The sequence below is a fragment of the Chanodichthys erythropterus genome, chromosome 17, assembly GCF_024489055.1.
Source record: "Chanodichthys erythropterus isolate Z2021 chromosome 17, ASM2448905v1, whole genome shotgun sequence".
NCBI lineage: Eukaryota > Metazoa > Chordata > Actinopteri > Cypriniformes > Xenocyprididae > Chanodichthys > Chanodichthys erythropterus.
Genome location: NC_090237.1, coordinates 17,904,173 through 17,929,277, shown reverse-complemented (window position 1 = coordinate 17,929,277; position 25,105 = coordinate 17,904,173). Strand labels below are relative to the sequence as shown.

At 37.6% G+C, this 25,105-nt stretch overlaps 1 protein-coding gene across 14 annotated transcripts in view; it reads left to right on the top strand.

Moving 5' to 3' along the window:
• The window catches only part of aipl1 (aryl hydrocarbon receptor interacting protein-like 1), a 49,858-nt gene that overhangs the window by 22,534 nt on the left and 2,219 nt on the right, over nt 1–25,105 (top strand). For 5 of the 14 annotated variants that reach the window (XM_067365987.1, XM_067365979.1, XM_067365977.1 and 2 more), the window contains exons 4-7: nt 13,359–17,706; nt 21,452–21,916; nt 22,603–22,782; nt 24,800–24,988. In XM_067365987.1, the coding sequence (XP_067222088.1) occupies nt 21,821–21,916; nt 22,603–22,782; nt 24,800–24,988 (465 nt within the window). In that variant the 5' untranslated portion in view covers nt 13,359–17,706; nt 21,452–21,820. Of the gene's footprint in view, nt 1–7,746; nt 17,707–21,451; nt 21,917–22,602; nt 22,783–24,799; nt 24,989–25,105 lie in introns of those variants that run through there. The other 9 variants (XM_067365988.1, XM_067365981.1, XM_067365980.1 and 6 more) reach the window with 7 other exon arrangements.

The following is a 25,105-nucleotide window of genomic DNA, read 5'->3' as shown; positions in this document are numbered from 1 at the left end:
ATGAAATTTTTATACCGTTTCATCTCTAGCACAGAAGTAGCAACTCCTGCTTCAACTGTGACTATTTTTACTTGCAAGACACATAATTTGCAAGAAGAGGGCTGCTCTGGCACCTGAAAATGTTAACAAACTTGTATGCCTTAGCAGCTGGTTAAATGTTGACTAGAAAAGTAAGCTGACCTTACATTTCAGAATAAGTTGTTTTGTCTTAGTTTTGGCAATCAAAAGAAATGACTAATATTGTTCAATCTGATGGTTTACTTTGCTGGATATAGCAAATGATTAAAAAAAATGTGTTAAGATAAATGGTGTAAGCTTAATTTCACGACAAGTATTAATCACGATTAATCGCATAATATTTGCAATTAAAACTAAATTTCGCTCACTCTTTCCTCCATATAGTGAACTGTCACATTCTCTACAGTATATAGTGAAAGACTACATAGTACACAGTATATAGTGGAACAAGACAGCTGTTTTGGAGACATGAAATGAATAAAGTGCACATTAAATGTCTCGACACAAAACCAAACGGTATTTGTGTGCAGTTTGAACTCAGTCTTTGTCACTCCACTGTGTTTGTTTCTCCACTGGGCAGCTCAATGAGTATGGGCAGATCATCCGTGCTGTTTGGCAGGAGTTGGCATTTCCGAGTCGTGGGTGAGAGTATGTGTGTGTGAAAGAGACGGAGGGAGCAAAGCTGAATGTGTGTGGGAGTGCCAGTCGTTGCTCTGCAAACTGGACCTTTTTCCGTGGTTCAGCGAGGTCAATGGGTTCATACAAGCCATACCTGACCAGCCCTTGTCCTTGAACTGCAGCAAAAGCTTTACAGCCACCTTTTGCCGATCAATGGGAGAGTGAGGCCCAGAGACAGCCTGTCTGTGAGAGAAAAAAACGTAATCAGGAAATGAATCCATACTTCGTGAGCTTCCCTGAGAGAAGAATGAATGGACTGATTTTTTGGCTGCATACAGGAGATTCTCTGGTTTAATGAAGCAGACGTGTTTGAAAATGAAACTAAACCTTTAAGTCAATTGGATAAAGAGAAACTTTTAATGCGGTGTGAGTGGTTGATGGTCTCCCTGCAGAAGAGTTTGAGCATGATCAAACGCTTGGGTCCTGCGCACAGGCAGCGGATCTATCTGTACTCAATTAAAGGCAGGAGTTGAGCAGAGTGAATGAATGCTGAAGCAGTAGCAGGCCTGTAATACCTCTGAGGCAAAGAGCACATGACTAGACTGCTCACTCTCTCTCTCCCTTGTTTGCATGGCCGTGGCAGTGAAAATGGAAAAAATCCACTATTTAAACTTTATCCAGATAGACCCCCACCCCCACCCACCCTGTCTGTTTTCAATTTCCCTGGATGATGGCTGCTTAAAGTGAATTTGATAAGCTTTATGGAATATGATAACTAGAGATGTCAAAAGCACTGGTACTTTTGACATCTCTAGTTGTCATATCCCATAATATTAAAGAATATAAGGTCTTTCTACAGTATCCGTATAGTGCCAATATGTGCATGTGCATGTGTACTCTATAAATATTGCTTGTGCCTTGTGGTGCTGCAGCTGTGCACGTGAATAGTCATATGACCTTTTTGATAAAAATGTCTTGGCAATTGATAGTCATTAATATTAATCAAAAAACAAAAGGAGAAAACTATAAAATAGAGAATGCCAACTGCGCTCTATTTAAGCTGCTAAATTATTTCTGTGCTTACTGAATGAATCAATTTAGTTTATTTTAAATCATTTGTTTTTATTCTTTTTTTTTACTTGATTAATTGAAGCAATGTTTTCTAAATAATATAATATTATTTTTAAAAAATTTAATGCATTTGATTCATAACATTTTTAAAAAATTAATATAGATAAACTTTTAAATAAATATTGTCATTTTATTTAAGAAGGTGTGTTCAATAGCATATTAGTTTTTTGCTTTGGTATCAAAATCAGTATCGAGACTCATGAAGTTTTGCTGAATTTATTGTTGATGACTGAATTTTACGAATTTTATCGACCTAATGATGAATTATAATGAACTGAAATGTTGTACTGTAATATTTTTTTTACTATTATAACTAACACTAAACTTAAGTCTTATTGTCCATCTTGATTCATCTCAAACATGCCTTTCTTTCTTCGGCCCTACAGATCTTGCCACGCCCTGTTACCACATTTTCTGAGGAGAATCGGGAACAGACTCCGGGAAGCCCATTGGCTGACCTGCAGCAGTTCTTCACTGGCAAGCTTTATGTCCTTGTGTACCAGCTAAAGCTGCCAGCTGAAGAACTGTTGTGGTTGGCTCTTTCCTGGCACATCAGCACTCAGATGTCGATGCAGAGGTAATGGCGTCACGGTTCAGGCCTTAAGTCGTTCCAGACAGTAGATGAGGCCGCCTCAACCATCAGACAGATCCCATTTTTGTCCCTCCAGCAGCCTGCTCACGTGAGCTGCCTGAGCTTGGCTATTCATATTTCTCAGGCATAAACAAAAGCTACCGTACAGGGTCCATGCTGACTCAGCCACATTCCTGGCCCGGTGAGGTCCCCTTGCCCTTATTTGGGTGTGGAGCAGGCAGGGAGTGGCATTCTGTACTCTCAACAGAGCTGACAGTGGTGGCCATCTTGCTCTTCTGCTGTAGCAAATGGTGGCGTGTAGTGGGCACAAACATTGAGTACTACTGAAGGACGAGTTGTAGTGTTCTTATAGATATTTTCGTGTGTTCTGGAGACGTGCCCAGGCTTTGACGTTTTTGTGTGTTGAAACGTGCATAGATCCTCCAGGGAATGGCTGATGAAATACTGCAGAGTGTATGTAACTTCCTCTTTTCTCTCTGAGGTCAATCTATGGTGTAAATATTTTTTGTGTGTGTGTTTGTGCTTGTGCACACTATGTACGAAGCTGACCTTGGTCACAAGCACAGGTGGACATATACACACACCCTTGTCACGTCAACTGACCTTACGCAAGCTGTAAACTCTCCGAGGCCGACTTCTTCAGAAAACAGGATATGAAATTCGTCCCTATAAAATCCTCACAGCCAGATGAAAACTGAGAATATTCTCGGCATTTAGCAGAACCAGATGCCGGAAATGTGCTGTTTTTCTCTCTGCAAACGTGTACAAGAACATGCCCCTCTCTCATCAAGCTCTTTTACGTCACATTGTTTTGCACATGTTACCGTACCTATAGTTCTGACCTCCATCCGAGGGCTTCCTCAGGTCATGGATGAAGATCGCCTACGTGATCCGCTCTAGTCTAATGTCAATCTCCTCACAAGTGCATTAAAAGATTGTTGAGGGTCGTCTCATCTGCTCTTAAAGAAACGACACACACATAAGAAGCTCGGCCAGTCTGTGTTGCATGTGCGCTTAGGCCGTAGATAGTACGCTACTGTCAGAACATCTCGCACTAACCCTCTTTAGAGTCAGATGGTGAAGTTATCGGATACATTTAGATTAGGTTACTATAGGTCCAAATGAAAAGGCTTTCGATATGAACAAAATGTGATTTCAATGATGTTCTGCTCAAGTAAAGAAATAAAATGGCTTTTGGGAAAACATGCCTTGTTTATCTTCAATTACAATGAAATGTGTTGTGGTTTAAAAATTCTCTATGAATGTGAACATGGTTTATATATCCTAGTTTTTCTTGAGTTGTATTTTTGAAATAGTGTGGTAGGCTAGGGATAATGTTGGAGCTGTTTTACAGTTAGGCTGATGACCTTGTCTTCAAAAAGGTCACTTTCGAGCCACCACTTAATATAGCTAATTGTGAAACAAAGCACTGTTAAATCTAAATATAATTATACTATTTATAATTTAGCATTGAGTAGTGCCTCTCAAAGAATTCTTTAAAGGAACAGGCCTGTTGGCAACATCTGACGAATACTACGATTCCCTATAGACTTGTAAGTAGATATGTTGTAACTAGATATGCTGTTTGTTTTGTTTTTTGTTTTTTTGTTTTTTGGTTGTTGGCTCTCATATGAAGGACAAATAGAAATATTTTTTGTAGACCGCTTGTGTTGAACTGGAACATTCCTTGAATGTGAGACGGGTCACAGAAAAATCTTTTTGTTGAATTGAGCTTGAAAGGACCTCACAGGTGCAAAATAATGTGTAAATGTGAGGTATCTGACCAAATGGCAAAGGTCAGATACTTCACATTTACTCTGCACCAGGTTGAAGGGTGCTCGGACACCCATCAGGGATCGTCAATGTACTTTCAACACTTAAGATAATGCTCAAACCAAATAGGGTCATGAAGCCAAAAAGCACACAAATGTAAAATGGACAATATCTGGAGACTTGTTATAAAGACTTGCGTATAATGATCCCAAATGTGAATGTACGACAGGTTTCTGGAATGTTCCTGTAAATGATTATATAATGTCTGTATGTACAAAAAAAAGTTCCTAAATGGTTCCTCTTTTAAATTGCATCTTAAATTCAATTGTTATTATCACTAAGCAGTTCAAATGTTGCTCATTTGTGCATATAGTTATATTAATTCATGTTGTGATTGCCTAGTTATCTTTACGTTTTTATAATGTTGAATTAATTGAATTACTGGTATATGAGTGGCAAAATATTTGCACATATGCTCTTCATTTGACATTGCTCTTCAGTATATCGACATTTTCACATGATTTAACATGCCTTTTATAAATCCTGATTTGTTCCTCACTTTTAACACAGGTTAAAATCCATGGAATTTAGGATCAAATCTGATCATGCATGTGTTTTATAATAATAATTATAAGTCCTGGAGTTATTATTATTAATATTTGTCTTATGGTTAGTTTATTTTTGCAAAGGGTAAGCAGTTGCATCTGAAACAACTTGGGACTTTAATTCAATTTAAATCAAAATGAACATAAGGAATTTAAAGACTCACTGGTACACCATGTTTCACACACCATGTTCCACACTCATTCACACCAAATCTGTTCACAAAACAGAAGCCCATTTGGGTGGACTGATGGAACATTTATCTCCACATGGACTGCTTGGACACGAGCGAGCGAGCGAGAGAGAACTGATCCAGACTTGATGCAAAGGGGTTTTACAACTCGTCTAAATTCCCCCGTCCGCAGGGTTAAAGCTGCTTAACCAGATTACCTTGAGTTCCAGGCAAGCAGGAGATCATTCACCTGACGAAACATCCGTGTCGCAACGCTATTCCAGCATCCCGCAATCCTGCCTGACCTTTGCCCTTAAGCTTGTGGCACACCGGTGCCTTTTTCCTATTACCGGGTCAATGTACCACAGTCTGCCTGTTGCACAGCGGGTGTCATGTAACCTGTCTGACTGGCAAGTGGCACAATGTGTAATTCAGCACTGTACAATGGCCTCAAGAGACTGAGGGTGATTCATGGTGACTGTTCGGTCTTATAGCCAAGAAAATCTTTGCTTAGTAAAATAGTCACATGGAATGTTAGGCTGTCACTCTCATTTATAGCATGTAAACTACAGGGCTCCATATTTATATATCTGCATCCCGCCTGATCTTTGTGGCTCATGTCATTGACACTGACTGCAGGAATGGCCTATGGCCCAGATTTCCAGTGTCTAAATGTTCCTCGTTTGTTTAACTCAGTGCTGACGTACTTGAACCCTCCTTTTACATCTTGACAGTGTGCTTTAAAGAGACAGTTCACCCAAAAATGAAAATCTTTTTTTTTCTTTATGGAGCATAAAAGAGGATATATTGCAGAATGAAAATGGACAAGCTTAAAAAACAGACAAAAAGCACCATAAAAGTGGCTCAAACAACATATGTACTATTCCAAGTCTTCTAAAGACATATGAACATTTAGTGTTGCTTGAAATGAAAACTTGCCCTGTATATTTTGAAATTGCATCCATGCTTCATGTTTAAAGTTTATTTTTTAACTGCATAAACTCCGCCCCTTTCTTACGGCAAGCTCACATTCAGATCTGTCTCCATCAATCAACAATCGGTGTATAGAACTGAGTCTCCGCCCTTTTTCGGTAATCTGTTTTACTTGGATGTACGTCTCAAAATAGAAGAAAAAAAAAATTGTTGATACTTCTCTTTCTTTGCGACTTAATCCACCATTTTAGGAATCCACCAGCTCTTTCTAACTAACCCCAAAGTCCCTTTGAGACAAGTCATTTCACTCGGCGGCCATTTTTGAAATGCCTCTTGGGCATTCAAGTGCAGCTTCTATCTCTTTGAATGAGTAAACGTGACATTCTCCAAAGCTGTTCGCCAACTTGAAATTGGCCAATGAAATCTGAGAACAACTGTCTCATACATTTTGTTTCTAAATGCTCGAATCATTACAAAAAAACAGCATTTTTCAGGCTGGATCAAGCTAAGCTTGCATCTGACTGTTTCTAATCAGCATTTGGCTCTTATTTAGAAGGCTGGACCTATTCCGCCATATTGCGCATTGCACTTTCTCCCATTCATAATAATACAAGTGTATCGTCTTTCTATATATAGTCTCTGCTAACCCTATAACTCACTAGCATTGGGTATTTTATATATCAGGTGAGTTAGATAATATGTTCAATACTGTTATGTTTTTCTAATTTGTGATTAACAATAGGTTATGGTCATAATTTAACACACATATGCGCACTTGCTCTCAAACTTTGCCTTATTTCTTGTATATAGGGACGTTTTAGGGGCTTCAATTCCTGGTCAAAAACACCAGGTCTACGTTCAGGCCTTGTGATTACAGCCGCTCCCACAGTCTGGTGAATTCATTAGATGCTGCTGGAAAATCCCATATGCAGGGTGTCTGAGGGCCGGATGACTCAGAGCATATGTACACTCACCAATGTATGAGTAAGTAACTGGCCTCCTGGTTAAATGAAGCAGTGTGATACATATAGCAGCACACAGCCAGCAAATCCAGAAATAGCCAGGGGAGAGACTCTGTTTGGAAAATACTAGAATGAAAAGAAAAAAATGATTAAAGGGAGTACATTTCGGAGAAGCAATGAATGGAGAAGATGAAGAATAAGAGTGGAGAAAATACAGGCAGTTGAAATTAATTTTGAAACATTAATCTGTCATCTTTGTACCTTCATACTTAATCCTAGCAGTGACGTCATCACAAGACCTGTCCGCCAGACGATTCCCTTCTCTGTTTAAAGGCTGGTTATGTAATTCCATGGAAAGTCTGACCAGGGCAACTACACGAGCTAGACAATCTCATTAAAGGGACATGATGCCTCTGCGTACGTCTCCCTCACAGCTGAGCTTTGAGCCACATGTCTTTCATTATTATTTCCTATTGGGTACATTTCTGATATGTAATTCCTTAAATATTAATGACACTTTACATACAGCAACCTCTTTTGATTCTCTGACCTCATCATGTGATTTGCTGTGCTACAGTCTGGTTTTGTTTAGGTTGAAAGGGATATATATTTATAGGAGTTTCACTCAAAAAATATTTTCTAAAACAAATGTAAAAATTATATATACAGGATATAACATTTATAAATATAATTTTATCATTCATAATTATATCCTTCTTATAAGTAAAATTGTTTTATATATATATATATATATATATATATATATATATATATATATATATATACATATATATGTATATATGGTACATTAAAAACTACAATTAAATATTTTATTCATAAAAATATTTTATATATATTTTACAAAATATTTTATCTATTTAATATTAGTATTTGTTTTTAAATATATAATTTATATAGTTTAGGGTCCAATTCCCACTATTAATTAGTTACTTGTTAGCATGCATACTAGGATACTGGCTGTTTATTAGTACTTATAAAGCACATATTAATGCATTATTCAGCATGACCATATTCTACATCCCTTAATTCTATCAAATTCCTAAATTTAACAACTACCTTTCTAACTATTACTAAGCAGTAATTAGGAGGTTATTGAGGCAGAAGTTATAGTGAATAGTTAGATAATAGTAAGAAGTGGACCCTAATCTAAAGTGTGTAATAAATTAATAACTTAAAATATGTGATCACAATGGGTAGATGATTAAAGAATTTTCACATTAAACCAAATAATCGAAAGAAACTAGAAACTAGATTGTGGGACTGTAAATTCCACCACGTCATTGACATGCACAGACAATATAAAGCTGTTCTGTAACAGTGCGGTTTGAGGAATGAATGTACTAGTTCCTTTTTCCTCTTGAACAGTATGTGTGTCCATGTGAACAGGGCGACATGACAAGCAACAGCAGCATGGCATGGGGCCTAGCGCTATTGTTTAATGAAAAAGGAACAGTGGCGTTTCCCTCACTGGCTCATTGTTGCTCTCAGCTGATCCGTCTCAACGGGCTGAGGCCTGTCAAACCCTGCGTTTAGGTAAGCAGTGCTATTTAAGCAGTAACATGCAGGAGAATGTTTTGAATTGCACGGCTGGGATCTGGTCATAGGCATGAGGCTGTTGTACACAATACTGCTGATAGTACAAACAGTTCAATAAACAAAAAATTATACTTAGTATATTTTACAAACAATATTGCCAGGTCCTTTTATCTGTTTGTGTTCCACCAACGAAAATAGTTACAACAAAACAACAGCAGAATCAACACTTACGTCTCTAAGCAACAGTACTGGCTGTTTGTGTTGCTGAATGAATCAGTGTTTATGAACTAATTGGTTAATTAAATGATTCAATGACTCCTTCATAAAGACAGCCACTTTTTGAGTTCCTAAATTAGTCAGTTTTTCTAATGAAACAGTTGAATGTATGATTCAATGACTCACTCATAAAGAGTCACTTTATGCATTCTTAAAAGAATCAGTTTTTCCAATGAAACTGTTTAATATATCGTCGCTGCCCGATGAAACTCACGCTGAAACAAAAGCAGTTGAATGTAGCGTTGTCATACTTGGTACGGCATCTTTACATGTAACCATATTCTTGCCAGTGTAATGATATAATCCACATTTTACCAAAATACGCGTTCTTCCGATCATTTATTAGAATGGCCAAGTCGCCCTTCATATTGACAGATGAATACGCTCAGTTTATTAAATAGCCTACGTCTTAGTTTATTAAATGCGCTTAGTTTATTTAATATTAATTAAAAATGTATTAAATGTCTCTTGCAAACTATGAAGGGACAATGAATCAATACACGGACATGGTAATGCAAGACAGATACTTTGTTTGCACAGTCCTACCGTAATTTTGTCACTCCTAGACGTACGTCTGGCGTCAGGGGGGAAACGTTTACCTCGTTAAAGGAAAGTCATTGTCTCACCAGGCTATATTTATTTGGCAATGTAACCTCACAGTGTTATTCGGCTATCCAGTGCTGAGCTTCGATGAAAACTTCAGGAGACCGGCGAGATGCTTCCACAGGGCGGGAGATACGCGGCGTGATTGACAGCTTTGACACCAAATGGATATACGTGAAAATCAGATGACATGATTTCACAACTTTTCATTGGCCATTTAGATATGTGAAGCATACTGTATACGGAAATGAACCTGGAAATTCAATCCGTCGAAAAATCTCAAAATCGGCAAAATGGACATACGTGGTTTTCATTGAACAGCGACGATATATATTGTTAAATGACTCACTCATAAAGACAGTCACTTTTTGCATTCCTAAATGAATCAGGTTTTCGTATGAAACAGTTGAATGTATGATTCAATGACTCACTCATAAAGTCACTTTTTGCGTTCCTAAATGAATCAGTTTTTCGAATGAAACAGTTCAATGTATGATTCAATGACTCACTCATAAAGACAGTCACCTTTAGCATTCCTAAATGAATCCATTTTTCGAATGAAATGGTTGAAATAATGATTGAATGTATGATTGATCCACTTTAGACATTCTACCATCTATAATTAACTTAGCAACTACATGTCAACTAACTCTCATTAGAGTATTAATAGACTGTCTGCTTAATATCGGTTAACAGTGTTGGGGAAGCTACTCCGAAACTGTAGTTTGACGAACTACAAGCTACTCATAAATTAAAGTAGTTAAACTACAGTCAAGCTACCCTTTTGAAAAAGTAGTTAGCTACACTACAAGTTACTACCAAAAAGTAGCTAGCTATATTGAAACTACTTTTTTTTTTTATTTTTAAATGACATAGCTTATTACAAATAACTGAATAACTGTTAATGAAGAATGTTCAAGTAAGATGTTTGGGGTTTAAAACAAAGCAATGCACTACAATTATGATTTCAAAGCGAACTGTTTTATTTTGTAAACTATATCAAAAGATACAATACTCAAATGTAGCCTATATCTCACACTGACTCTCTTTGCACACTTTATATATAATACATTCAGAATTTGTTTTGTTTTTCATGCTATGAGAGGACAGACCACCAATTGCACTCTGCAGTTTCAGAAGTGATTTCTACATATAAATGCAGGATTTATGCTCAAAATTTCTACCATAACCATAACACGGGACAAAAATATGCAATAATAATAATAATAAGCAATGTAAATACAGAATAGAAAAATATTAGAATTTTTGTATCAATATTTTTGAAATTCTATTCCACTTATTTGTAAAATTACTTAAAATCTTAAATGTCTCACTATACATTTCTATTCTTATTATGGTGGAGCCGTTGTTTACATATTACATATGCACTTTACTGTAGCACCCTCACTTATTTCAGAAGCACCCTCAATGATTGGATTCTGGAACCGGACCTGCATTTAAACCGAACCGGAACTTAAATTGGATACACAGAAAAATGCAGGTTAAACTCACAGCTTTTTATTAGATCATGATAAGCGCACTAAGCTATGTCGCGATTTTGTTTTCTGTTGTTTCAGTTGACAGATGCTTTGCCAATGCAATGACGCAAAACACCGCGTTAGTGATCTTTTGTTCATTGTAAAACTGGCGGGACAGATTAGACTATGGCGGGTCACCACTGTAATAAAATAGTTTGCATGGATATGATATAGACTGCAATAAAGCAGGACAATCAGAAGGTTTTTAATCACATCAAGGTTATTTTTATTATATTATTATGTAAAAAGGCTATTATTCACCTGTATGTGCTTTAAGTCTTCGACACAGACAGCGTTTTAATCATTTGTTTATAAATTAAGGGTAACCTTTACCAACCGATTCGTGCAGTGTGAACCCACCTGTCCTTTACATAATCATCAGGCGATCTCTTCTCGATGAACGGATGAACTGTAAAGCCGCAAGATTCGTGATATAACAATAGATGGCGGTAATACACGGTTTTAGTTTATGATCTGAAGACGCTGTGCTGCTTCAATGCATCGCAGAACGCAAAACGGAATGTAGCTTGTAGCTTCTGGTCGCGCTACACAGATACTTGCTGGAAAATGTAGTTAACTACTGGAAAAGCTACACTGTTTTAAAAGTAGCTGAACTACATACAAGTTACTGAAAAATGTAGTTAAATTAGTAGCGCCGCTACATGTAGTTAACTACTCCCCAACACTGTCGGTTAACACTTTATTTTGATTCTCCCCCAACAGACATTCAACTGACTATAAGTAACTTTACAACTACAAGCCAAATTATTCTACTTACCCAAACCCTAACACCTAACCCTAATCTTACAGTCTACTAACAGACTACTAATACTGTAATAAGAGTCAGTTGACATGGACAGTAGTTGGCAAGTTACTTATAGTAAGTAGAATGTCTAAAGTGTAACCTGAATGTAATCATTTTCCATGTTATCATTGTTATTTGACCTATGCTGCTTCACTGCCATTTACAAATCCTCTCCCATGGCCTCATTAAAGTGTCCATTAGATGAGCACATCAGATTCCCACTGGAAGTAATAAGTCATCTCTGAACTTTTTGCCTACTGTTTTATGAATACTGTGAATTCTGCCATACAACATACTGTTTTTTACAGTAGAGTAGTGTGCGAGTTTGGGCGCAGCCAACCACTTTCTGATAGCCTGACTTCGTCATACTCATATTCTAGGCAGAATGTGAGTCTGATACTGCTCCATTGCACTTGAATTATGGGGCGTGTCTTAACCGAACCAGTAAAAAAAAAACCTCTGCACTCAATTGGATAGACCTACAACCAATCAGAGCAACGCAGTAAGTGGCGTATGTTGAACTTGTACTTAAACTTTTGCCGAATCCCGTTGGAAGGACGGCAAACACATCTTTCCCATCGACAAATCCCTTGATTGCGGTTCTTTGTTCGTCTTTTAAAATGAATGCGCTGTCGATTTCTTTTATTACAGACGTGATAGCGGAATCTAAACATCTTCCTTCTCCAGCTGCAGTCATCGTTGGTGAAAACCAATTCAACCCAAGCGCTCTTTGATGACGTGGGTGGTTACGTAACCGCATATAGCCTGTCCATCATCGATTAAAGCCCGCCCTGGCAATTTGATTGGCTCGGCCTTCTGGGAGCCGAGCATAATTACTCCACGATGGATCAAGTCCAGACCGAACTTCCCGTCCAAAAAATGTTGTGGGCGGGGTTCGGGCTGGCACCCAGGCTAACTTTCTGAAAGAATATGAGTAATTCAGTCATTTGTTCAACCAATTCATCCAAAAACACATAAAGAGTAAATTTTTGCTTACTTAAATGCATTGGTTAATTCAGTGATTCAATGACTCACTCATAAACCAGTCATATTCCTACTGCTGTAAAAAACCTGCATAAAAGTGTTTGCTATTCATTCCAAATACCATCATACATCCAAGATTTAGTGCCAACATGAGCCTACTCTTGCATATTTAAAGAAATTGCTGATAGCTGTTTGCAAACACACGTTAGACTTCTCTGTTACCAGAGTAGCTTTTAAAATTCAGAATAGATTGCAACAAAGCTTTTTTCTTCATTTTCTAAAACTCTCTGGCATTCCCACACGCACGCTCCCTCAAACTCTCTCACGCTCTTTCTCTTTCTTGTGGCTAATTGACCCATTTTTCCAGGGGAGAGGTTTGCGTTTGATTCAGAGAAGGTCAGTGAGTGCGTTTGGGTGGGTCTGTGGTCTAAGATGTTGGCACAAGCTCTCTGAGGCCCTCACCTGAGCCCTTCTCTCACTTCCACACCCTGCCGCCCTTGTGATCTGTATATTTATGTTTATTTATAACATTTTTCCTGTGAACCATGACAAGTATATGCCTTTGTTCACCTGTGAAGACTTACCTGACACTGCGAAGCCACTGGGACACAGGAACTAAATGTATGAGGCGCTATTCTTTTGAGAAACTGCTCTAATTCTAGTCTTGACCTCAGATTATTCCTAAGAACATGGATTTCTGCCACTCTTCCATGGTTAAAAAACAAAGGGGTTCATTTTTTGATATTACATCATCATTTAAACTGAGTTTTTCATCTATTTGTTTTTCATTTAGAAGATTTAAAGGTGGAGTTCATGTGTTGCGATGACTCCAGAATCACATGAGCCACATTCCTCAGCCACATTGCTACATAAACACGAAGATGTTGTGTTATTCCACAACTTCCCTGCTGCCTGCATTCTTGCGAGTGGACTGTTTAGTGGACCTTTTGCTCTGGCTCTCTGCATGGAGGAATGTGATAATGCATCCCAGCTTTGGCTTAGCCCTGCGGCTGGCCGCCTCGGTCTCTGGCTTCCCAACACGTGTCTGGCTCTGACTCTGCTCCGCTCAGGCCCCCCCGGAGACCTGCGGGACCTAAGAACGCCACACACTGCGCACTCCCTCGAGAGATCTCCTCTCCAGCGTCACACTAGCAGCACATTCAATGACATCTGTGTGACTGAATACTTTGCTCATGTGACCAAATGTCAAAGGCCTGGACGAGCGGCGTGTGTGTCAGTGAGGTGGGGTTTATGATGGACTGTCTGTGAGGTTACAGTGTTCAGGTTTTTAGGCTGGACACATTAAATGAGATTTATATGAAGAGGATTTGCTGGCGTGCTCTCTTGAATCCAGAATCTTAAGAGGGCTTTGAAGATGCTACTGTAGGACTAAACTGAAGTACACTTTGGCATTACACACTGTATAAAACAAATCCGTAAAATAACAGAAAAAGTACTGGCAGCTTATTAGCCGGGCATTATCAAGTAATTTTATTAATAAAAAAGACATTGCTTGTTTCAATGAAAATAAAAGCAGGAAAATGATGTGATATGCAAATCTTTCACTGTTAGTTTTTTTTTTTTTTTTTTTTTAACAGTGGAATTATACTACTTCTTTTTTATCTTTGTGTATTTTCACAGTACACACAGTACTGTATTTTATCCCAGATCACCAAAACATCACACTTGTACTGTGCTTCAGGCATCACTATTTTGAAAGATTCTATTATTTTACCCAAGGCTTAAAGCTGCAGTCTGAAAATGATCCAAAATCAATTTTTGAGCAAGTACATAACCAGCCAGTGTTCAAAACTATCTCCTTATCTTAGCCTGATTCACAACGGTAAGCTTGTAATAATGTTTTCTAATTTGAGTGGTACTGGTAGGTTTCAGCAGGAAAATTCAAGCATGCCGTTGTTCGTCTTTGTGTCATTACATCATCTGTTTACATAAAGAAGGAGTCACAGCTAGCAGACCATATATCATGTGAGGATGCTGCGGGTGGTGGATCATTTATAGCCTTTTCTCACAGCAGCTGAAATAATTAAACATCATTTTGATGGCGGATAGTATGTTATGACAAATAAATTAGAGATTAGACTGAACAGAAATTGAAATCCACAGGTAACTCTAATACACACTAAATACACATAGTCACACAATGCTGATGTTATTAACAATTTGAGAACAAAGTATAACAATAATAATAATTTGCATGGTTTGATGTGATATGAGCTAAGCGATCAGTAGATTTAATCATTATTGGTAGCGCAATGTACTGTAATGCTTTTTTTTCTCAGTTGGTCAGAACAAAAGCGGCAGATTTGTTACTTCAGATGACATTCACTGGTGAAAATTCTTATTTTGGTCATATTTCCAAGACTACAATCTGTGATTCCAAAGTATAGTATCTAACTGACAGCAAACATTAGATTTATCCATGCTGAGGAGCCATGCCGATGCACAACTCATGTAAAGACGATAATTCTGCAAATAACTGCAATTGCAGGTTTCGAACAGAGATGGCGACAAAGAGGCAAAACTTACGGACTTCAGGTTTAAGTAAGGTAAATAGCAAAATATATGTAGACTAACTGAAATGTTTCAATAACATATTTCAGAAAAATAAAATGTGACAACAATAAGCCCAAAGTATAATTCAATTGTCCATATTCTGCTGTGCTAATGACAAAAATGACGCCACATGGACTGTCTGTGAGCCATAGTCCGCTCATGTCCATGCACACCGTCCACGTGCAGCCCTATTTTTGTGTCCGCACGGACTTGTGAGAGGTCAATATAGCCTATGTGCGAAGGTTTTGAGAGTTCAAAAACAAAGGTCCTGTATGCAGTTTTGTGTATTTCTGCAACTTTGGAGCCCCCCTGTCGTAATTACAGTTAGCTGTACACGTGCAAATGATTTCAAAAGCCAAGAAAAAACATGTCAACTGACAAGGTGAGCAATATTATAACCATAACAAAACGAATGACAGGAAGGTTTAGCTTTTCTTTTTTTTTCAAGGCGTATTGTGCGAGCTGAGCATACAGAATACGTAAAGTTAAAAAAATAGGACTGTGTGTGAACTATGATGACGAAATTTATGTCACACACTGTATGCATCCTCTGTATACCCATAAAAACTGAAGAAACCTCCACTTTAGGTGCTGAATGCATTCATCTGGGCTCATAGTCAGTGAAGTACTGTATACTTTGAAGGGAGAGCAAAACCATTTGAATGAAAATGAAGTATACCCTGGCCTTTAAGTTAATCCTCTGGTGCTCTTCGGTCAATTTTGACAAAATTTTATTTTTTTTTTTAGAATTTTTTACTCCATCGGAATGGTACAAAACTTGGTAAAGGTTTGAACACACACACACACACACACACACACACACACACACACACACACAAATAGTCTCACTTGTGCTCCTTGCGGTCAAAAATGACCGCATTGGAAATGAATGGGAGACGAATTTTATCTAGTGAAAACTTTTGGTACTGCGGCCAAACAAAATCTTACTGAAAGCAAATTTTTTGAACTATCAAGTTCAAATTTGGAACACAACTTGTTTAGATTTATGGCTTTGATTTTCTTGCAGTTTTAAAGTAAAATGTGTTCTTGAAAATATATATTTCATATAAAAATTGATAGTATTCTTGTGCATTTTTCATAACAATAAACGTAAAATTCGGTAACTTTTTTTAAAAAACTTTTTTCATTTCAGCAATAATTTACCAAGTGTCAAAATATTAAATAAAAAACATTATTGAACTAAAATATAGTACATACATTTCACTGAAAAAAAAAAAAAAATTTCATTTTTGACCGACACGCGAAGAGCACCAGAGGGTTAAAATCATGTAAAAACCTCGTATATTTCAGGTCACTCCAGCTAATGCTTTTTCAAGAATAAACTTTCAAATTTTCAAGAATAAGTCGTTATTCACTGATAATTATTATGAAGGGCATCATGACATTCAAATCTGATGTAACTATTTTAATGCCATGTTAGAACAGCATTACACTCTTGCGTGTCTTTTGACAGATTACACTCTTGATTTAGCACAGAAAAACAGCTAATTTACAAGTCATGGTAAATGATAAACAGTTTATTTTGCCCTCAGTGCAAAACGACACCTGTGCATAGATTACTGCGGGTGTTTTGGCAGTACAGAGAAGGGTGACCTGTCTGTGTGTTAAGTAATGCAGTGCTTAGAGAGTATTATGACCAGACTCTTTAATGATAAGGCTTTGGCCCGTGGAGTGTCCGTGTTGTCTGCCATAGATCTGCTGTTGGAGACTGCAGGTCTCTAAAGTGCGAAGAGGTTAAAGAGCATTTAAGGTTGAGAGCTGGACCATCTGATTCTACAGCCATCCCAGAATATCCCGGTCAGCTGGTCTCCCTGAGTGACGGAGCTTATAGAATAGCTCGTCCCACATGATGGTGGGAAGGTGGCTGTGTCAGCAGGCACTCGGTGTGTGAGTGTGCGCTCATGTGCCCTTTGTACTGCCTGCTATGCGCAGTGGTATGTATCTAAAGGTCGAGGGGAGGTACATGAGGCTCCAGCGGGGAGATATCGGGCCACTCGTTGCCCTGGTTCCCAAAGGCCAAAATGACACTGTCAACTTTGAATTCATTATCCTGTCAGGAGTTTGTATCTTACAGTATTATATCACGGAACTCAGAATAGTGTCATATCAAGTTTTCTTGTATACATGAATGCTTAAGTCTAACTTAAGTGACAGTACTGATTACAGAAGCATTTTTGGGTAAGTGAGTTGCTCAAGGGTGCAATAGTCACAGATCAGGTTTGTGATCCCAGTAACTCTCCAGTCACCTTTATCTGAGAATAAACTGGCAACCTTGGTGTTTCAAGGCTACCAAATATAAAGATAAGATCAATATCTAGCCAATGATGTTTCTAGAAAAATAACTAGGGAAATGTATATCCATTACAAAAATATCCATGACTTTACCATAAGTTTGTTACAGGTTTAGACATTTTGAAACGTAGAACATTTATGAGGAACAGATTAGTGTTCGGTTTTACAGGTGTGTCATCTTTGCAGGCCCAGGCAGCTCTGATCAACTCGGAACAAAGTGGAACAAACAGACACCCCCCTGGTGGAGCTTACAGGTATTACAAACAGTCACCTCACTGCTAGGTATTTTACAACTTCATCTATCTATCTATCTATCTATCTATCTATCTATCTATCTATCTATCTATCTATCTATCTATCTATCTATCTATCTATCTATCTATCTATCTATCTATCCATCCATCCATCCATCCATCCATCCATCCATCCATCCATCCATCCATCCATCCATCCATCCATCCATCCATCCATCCATCCATCCATCCATCCATCGTTCATTTGATTCAGTTCATTCATTTCAGTTTCAGGATGAAATGAATGTGTTGGGTCCAGTAGATGTTCTGGTAAGAGAACATGCACACGCCCGAACACAAACACCAGTGTGTGTGAGCTTGTTATGCAGGGATATCCAGGGCTCATGTGATTCAGGACCTGTCATATCTGTTGTAAAGGAACAGTGATGAGAGGCTCAGTAAACCATGTGTGACTGAAGAGTCTGAAAGAAGAGCACAGGATGTGTGAAAAGGCCACAGAAAACGGGCTCCCTGAAGGGGAATGGCATCTCGGATACCACTTCCTCTCCTAACACAGGATGTTTCCTACACTTTCATGTAGTGTCAGGTCAGCACAGCGTGTCACATTATGACAAGGCTGGATGAGAATGACACACACACACACATACACACACATGCAGTCACAGCAACACCTGTCTGTTCCTGTGCGCTCCTCATCTCTTTATGAATACAGGATCAAAGCTTAATTCTGAGCCCAACAGTGAGTGTCACATTACATGAGCGGATCAATGATACATTTTCAATATTCAGGTTTTCAGTGTAGCATCATTTCAGTGGAGCACATGTTGTTCTCCACGTGGCCGCACGACGCAGCACGCGTGGGTGAACTGACGCAGTCTCCATGACTCACTCTGACACCAAACCTCACTTACAGCATCATTAATGTCCTTCTGCGTCTGTGGCAGGTGAGCAATCACAGAGCTGGAGAGATCAGACCTACTTGCAGCCATTGCACTGCTGCCACTCCACTGAAGGATTCATCAAACAGCCATGAAAATCTCGAGAAACTCAATTTTAAATAAATTAACCGGTTTAGCTCTGCTCCAGAAACAAATAAGATATGGCCAGAGTTTATTTCTTCTCTAGTGTGTAGACATAATGATAAATTTACCAAAAAAACATTTTTTTTGTAATGTTCATTACAATGGAAATTGCTACTGAACAGTACAAACATCCAGAAAATTCTGTCGTTTTATTCTCTTCAGTATTATTTTTTTAATATAATTATCTATTAGCAAAAAAAAAATAAAAAAAAGAAAAGAAAATTGATAAAGATCATGATGGACGACATGCTCTGGTTGTGGTAAATATTTAATATAAATTCTATGCTCTGTATTTAATATAAATATTATGCTCATATATTTTCTGCTCTGTAACAGGCTAGAAGTCAAAAAGCAATTATGGCACCTAAAGATCAATTTAGCAGAATCCAGCCCTTTTTTGTGTGTGTAATTAGAGTAACAATAAAAAGTCATAAATCATAAAAATGCCATAGAAAACCTTTAACCTTTGTCATAATCAGTGAAACTGTATAATACATACGCTCTATGTTAACATTTTTAATTAATTTTGCTTTACTTACAAGGTTTTTTGTAAAATTGAACATGGCACCCCTTTCATGAAAACAAACAACATCATAATGCTTTTTTATGCTATAGATTCAGGCCTGTACCCATGGCAACATGTTGATAATTTAGCTTTTAACTTTTTAAACCTCAGACATGTCTAGTACCAGACGTACACCACCGTTCAAAAGTTTGCGGTCATATATGTATTCAGTCAGGATGCAATAAGTAGCTTAAAATTAAAGGCATTTATAATGTTACAGAAGAGTAAGAGAAGTTTTTTAAACTGTCTATACATTAAAGAATCCTTTATAAAATATATCACGGTTTCTACAAAAGATATTAAGCAGCACAACTGTTTTCAACATTGATAATAATAAGAAATGTTTCTTGAGCATCAAATCATCATTGATTTCTGAAGCATCATGCGACACCGGAGACTGGAGTAATGATGCTGAAAATTCAGCTTTGAAATCAAAGGAATAAATCACAATTTAAAATATATTAAATAGAAAAGTTATTTTAAATTTTAATAACATTTCACAGGTTGCTGTTATAAATAATGCCTTGGTGAGTAGCCTATAAGAGAGAGAAAATATCTTACAGACCCCTAAGTTTTGAACGGTAATGTATCTAGTTGGCCTACTTCTAGTAGAAGCTCACAGAAAAATTTGATGAGGAAAACTTCAGTAGGCCTACTACTTCTGTAATATGAGCTATCTTCACAACGAACTACTGTACAACTATTAGCTTTTTAACTAAACACACATAATAAATCTTATACGATTATTAAGAAAGTACTTTGTTTTTTTTTATATAAAGCAAGACATGGACAGGCGAGTGACATTCTGTATCTGAAAAAGCCCTAAATTACAGCAAGATAAGATCTCAATGTTTGTGTCCAGCAGAGGGCGATACATGATTTTAAATAGACTGGCGGCATCCAATGCTATTCAAAAATGCCGTGCAATATTTAGCATTGACCACGAGATTTCAGGAATCAAACACACTGTTATTTTTACAGGAAATTCACAACATCCTCTTAACATGCAAGCATCCTGCCATGTGAACAGTATAAGATGGCTACAGAATGTGCTACCTTTTATTAAGAGCGGATAACCGTCCCATGACGATCACAAAATGTGTTTTTACACTTTTGAATGTTACAATATGACGATAGGTCCCTCCCTGATTAGCTTGTCCAGTAAATTCAATTTGAAACCCCTGTTATTAAAGGGTTAGTCCACGCAAAAATTAAAATAATGGCATTTATTACTCACCCTCATGTCGTTCTACACCCGTAATGGCTTCATTCATCTTCGGAAAATTAAGATATTTTGTTGAAATCCGATGGCTCAGTGAGGCCTGCATTCACAGCAATGACATTTTCTCTCTCAAGATCCATAAAGGTACTAAAAACATATTTAAAACAGTTACTGTGTGTTTAGTAGTTCTACCTTGATATTATAAAGCGACGAGAATATTTTTTTGTGCGCCAAAACAACAAAATAACGACTTTTCAACAATATAGCCTAGTGATGGGCGATTTCAAAACACTGCTTCGGAGCTTTACGAATCGAATCAATGACTCAGGGGCGCCAAAGTCACGTGATTTCAGCAGTTTAGCCATTTGATAGGACATCCGAATCACTGATTCGATTCATAAAGCTACGAAGCAGTGTTTTTTTTGTTTTTTTTGCGCACAAAAAGTAATCTCTTCGCTTTATAATATTAAGGTAGAAGTACTGAACTCGCATGAACTGTTTTAAATAGGCTATGTTACCTTTATGGATCATGAGAGAGGAAGTGTCATTGCTGTGAATGCAGGCCTCACTGAGCCATCGGATTTATTCAAAAATATCTTAATTTTTGTTCCGAAGATGAATGAAGGTCTTACGGGTGTGGAATGACATGAGGGTGAGTATACTTAATGACATTATTTTCATTTTTGGGTGAACTAACCCTTTAATATGCCAGAATCTAAGAGGGGTTCAGATATGTGATTGGCCAGTACACAATGTTCAGACATGGCTTGTAAAAACAATAATTGCGTGTAATTTAGCGTCTCTCTTCCGTAATCCAGGACAGTCTTCCAAAACGACAATAAGCAGATGGGTTGCTTTAAACTTTTGTCTCGGCAGGGGCTCGGCACCGGCAGCGCTGTTGTAATCCAGCTGTCGGCCACATGTGTGCGATGGGGTCGTTGAGTCCATATCCAGCTCTACATCATATCCTTTCTTTCAGCATTGCTGCAGACCACAATGCTGTGATGAACTAAATGCGACTGAAGAACCTCAGCTTAGTCCAGAAGGTTCTAGGCTCTTCTAGTTGGAGATGGATGTAGTGTGAAAATGCTGAGGAAAGCCCTTCTGTGGATGAGAAGGTGGGGCTGTTGGGCCTAATCCTGTTATCCCAGCCTTCTTAATCCAGCTCCAGTCAGTCTTTACACCTCTTCAGTCACACAAATACAAATACACAAACACTTCCAATACAAATACATTGCAGACATCATGGAGGACAGCATGATGCTAGGTGTTGAAGGAATCAAGAAGACCATCTTGTATGGAGGGACCAGTGAGAAGCCCAAATTTATCACAGGAACTAAGGTACAGCCTCACAGTTTAATATATAGAAACTGTTCCAGGATGTGAGTCATTTAATTGTTTAACTAGGGGTCTTTTTACATTACACATGTAACAGGTTGTCTTCTTTATAGGATTATAGATTGTATTTCAGAGTAGACACAGATTTCCTGGCTCTTTAATATCATAATAATAAAGTATCTTTGCATTTGTAGGGAATGTCTGATTTCAAATAAGCATATGTGATCCTGGACCACAAAACCAATTTTCAATTTCCTGAAAGATGAATAAATAAGCTTTCCATTGCTGTATGGTTTGTTAGGATGGGACAATATTTGGCTGAGATCCAACTATTTGAAAATCTGGAATCTAAAGGGTGCAAAAAAAATCTAAATATTGAGAAAATCACTTTTAAAGTTGTCCAAATGAAGTCCTTAGCAAAGCATATCCACTCACATTTTACTTAATATCCTAATGATTTTTGGCATAAAAGAAAAAATGATAATTTTGACCCATATAATGTATTGTTGGCTATTTGTACAAATATATCCGTGCAACTTATGATTGATTTTGTTGTCCAGCATCACATATGGGCTTGTAAGGGATATAGGGGATATTAGTAATGGCTTCTAGATTGTTTTGTGGAAACAACAGCAAATTTAACCAAAAAGAACCAAATACAACCTTTCTAACTTCCATGTTGCTTACAGGTGACGTTCCATTTCCGCACACAGCTCTGCAATGATGATCGCACCGTGATAGATGACAGTAAAAAGACGGGTATGCCAATGGAAATGGTGATCGGGAACATGTTTAAACTGGATGTCTGGGAGACTCTGCTCACGTCCATGCACATAGGGGAGGTGGCTGAGTTCTGGTGTGATGTCATTGTAAGCATATTGTGGTCCTCCATCATGCTCCATGTGACAGTAGGGGAACAAACTACTTAGGGGGAATAAAACTTTCTAATTGAATTGTAATTTATCAAAAATCAATAATGATAATAATTATAATGATTAAATGTTTAATTGTTAAATGAACATTAATTATTATTACTTGAACTTGTTGTATTGTTAAAACCTACAAGTGCAATTTAATTTAATTTTACTCCATTTTATACTTCCTCAAATTCACATTTTACTTTCAGTTCTACATCCTCTTGGCTCCCACAATTTCTCAATTGTGAAAACTTAAAGGATAGTTCACCCAAAAATGAAAATTTGATGTTTATCTGCTTACCCCCAGCGCATCCAAGATGTAGATGACTTTTTTTCTTCAGTCGAACACAAATTATGATTTTTAACTGCAACCGCTGCCGTCTGTCAGTCAAATAATAGCAGTAGATGGGAACTTCAACTATAACAGTAAATAAAACTTGCTTAGACAAATCAAAATTTAAACCTGCGGCTCGTGACGACACATTAACGTCCCAAGACACGAAACGATCGGTTTGTGCGAGAAACCGAACAGTATTTAAATAATTTTTTACCTCTTATACACCACTATGTCCAACTTCGTTCAGCTTCCTGTTAGTGAGGTCAAAAAACGCGTTGTGATGACAGAAGTGATGCCTCGCCCATATACTTCAATGAGCGCGAGACATCACTTCCGTTGTCAGAGCGCGATCAGACCTCACTAACCGGAAGTTGAACGAATTACCATTTCTATGGAAGTTTTTTCGACTCTTATTGTTCAAGTTCCCAATCACTGCTATTATTTGACTGACAGACGGCAGCGGTTGCAGTTCAAAATCATAATTTGTGTTCGACTGAAGAAAAAAAGTCCTCTACATCTTGGATGCACTGGGGGTAAGCAGATAAACATCAAATTTTCATTTTTGGGTGAACTATCCCTTTAAGTATTCAATATATGTAATATATAAATATACACTACTGTTCAAGAGTTTGGGGTTGGTAAGATTTTTTATGTTTTTGGAAAACTTATGCTCACCAAGGCTGTACAGTAAAACCAGTAATATTGTGAAGTATTATTGCAATTTAAAACAATTTTAAAAGATTTTAAAATGTAATTTATTCCTGTGATGGCAAAGCTGAATTTTCCGAATCATTACTTCAGTCCTCAGTGTCACATGATCCTTCAAAAATCTTTCTAATTATTTATGTTAAAAAGAGTAGTGCTGCTTAATAGTTTTGTGGAAATTGTAATACTTTTTTTCAGGATCCTTTTATGAACATAAATTGGAAATACAAGTTTTTGTAACAATGTAAAAGTCTTTACTGACACTTGTCAATTTAATGCATCCTTGCTGAATAAAATAGTTGATATCTTTAAAAAAAAGAACCCAAATTGAACAGTAGTGTATGCATAATTAGACTGTATGCATAATTTACACCTCAAGTTTGAATGAGGGTCAAAAAATCCATTAAATGCCATTTAACAAATGCCCAGGACACTCATTATGAAATTAATGTCAGAACAGTATTTCTGTAATTAAAGCTGAAGTTAACTGATAGCCTGTAAACGCTTTCGGATGAGACATGGTGACTGAGATTTCAGTCACGTACCTTTATGGCTGTGGAATACCACAGTGAGTTTCAGACTGGAGCGTGTCATGCGTTAGCCTGACGGAAAGCTTAAATCTTTACAAAATAGGATTAATCCGAGTCTGTTCCACATGGTTTAATCATCGCTTACAGCTGCCATCCCATGGCTATAACACCCTCTAGCATTATGGGAATGCAAAGATTGTTAATACAAACCCAGTTCTGGACATATCAGAAACGTAAACACACACTTTCAAGCTTTATAAAAGTGCCATGCCTTGGAATTTGAAATATTTGCAGTTACTGCAATAAATGTAACTTTTACACTGAAAAATGACTTATTTTAGAGCTTAGCAGTCATTATGTTTTCAGTGTTTAATGTTTTCTTTCTGTGGCCGGGAAGCACACCGGATTGTATCCAATAGTGGCAAAGAGTCTGCGGCGTATCGCAGTGGGGAAAGATCCAGTGGATTGGCACATTCACACCTGCGGCATGGCCAACATGTTTGCCTACCACAGCCTGGGCTATGACGATCTGGACGAGCTTCAGAAAGAACCACAGCCTCTTTACTTTGTAATGGAACTTCTGAAGGTCTGAATTCAATTATTTTTTAGTCTCATTGAAAAAATATTTGTATTTGTTTTGAAATGAGCAGTTATTTTGTCACTTACAATATGTGAAGAAGAGGTTCAACATGCTGCATTTGCT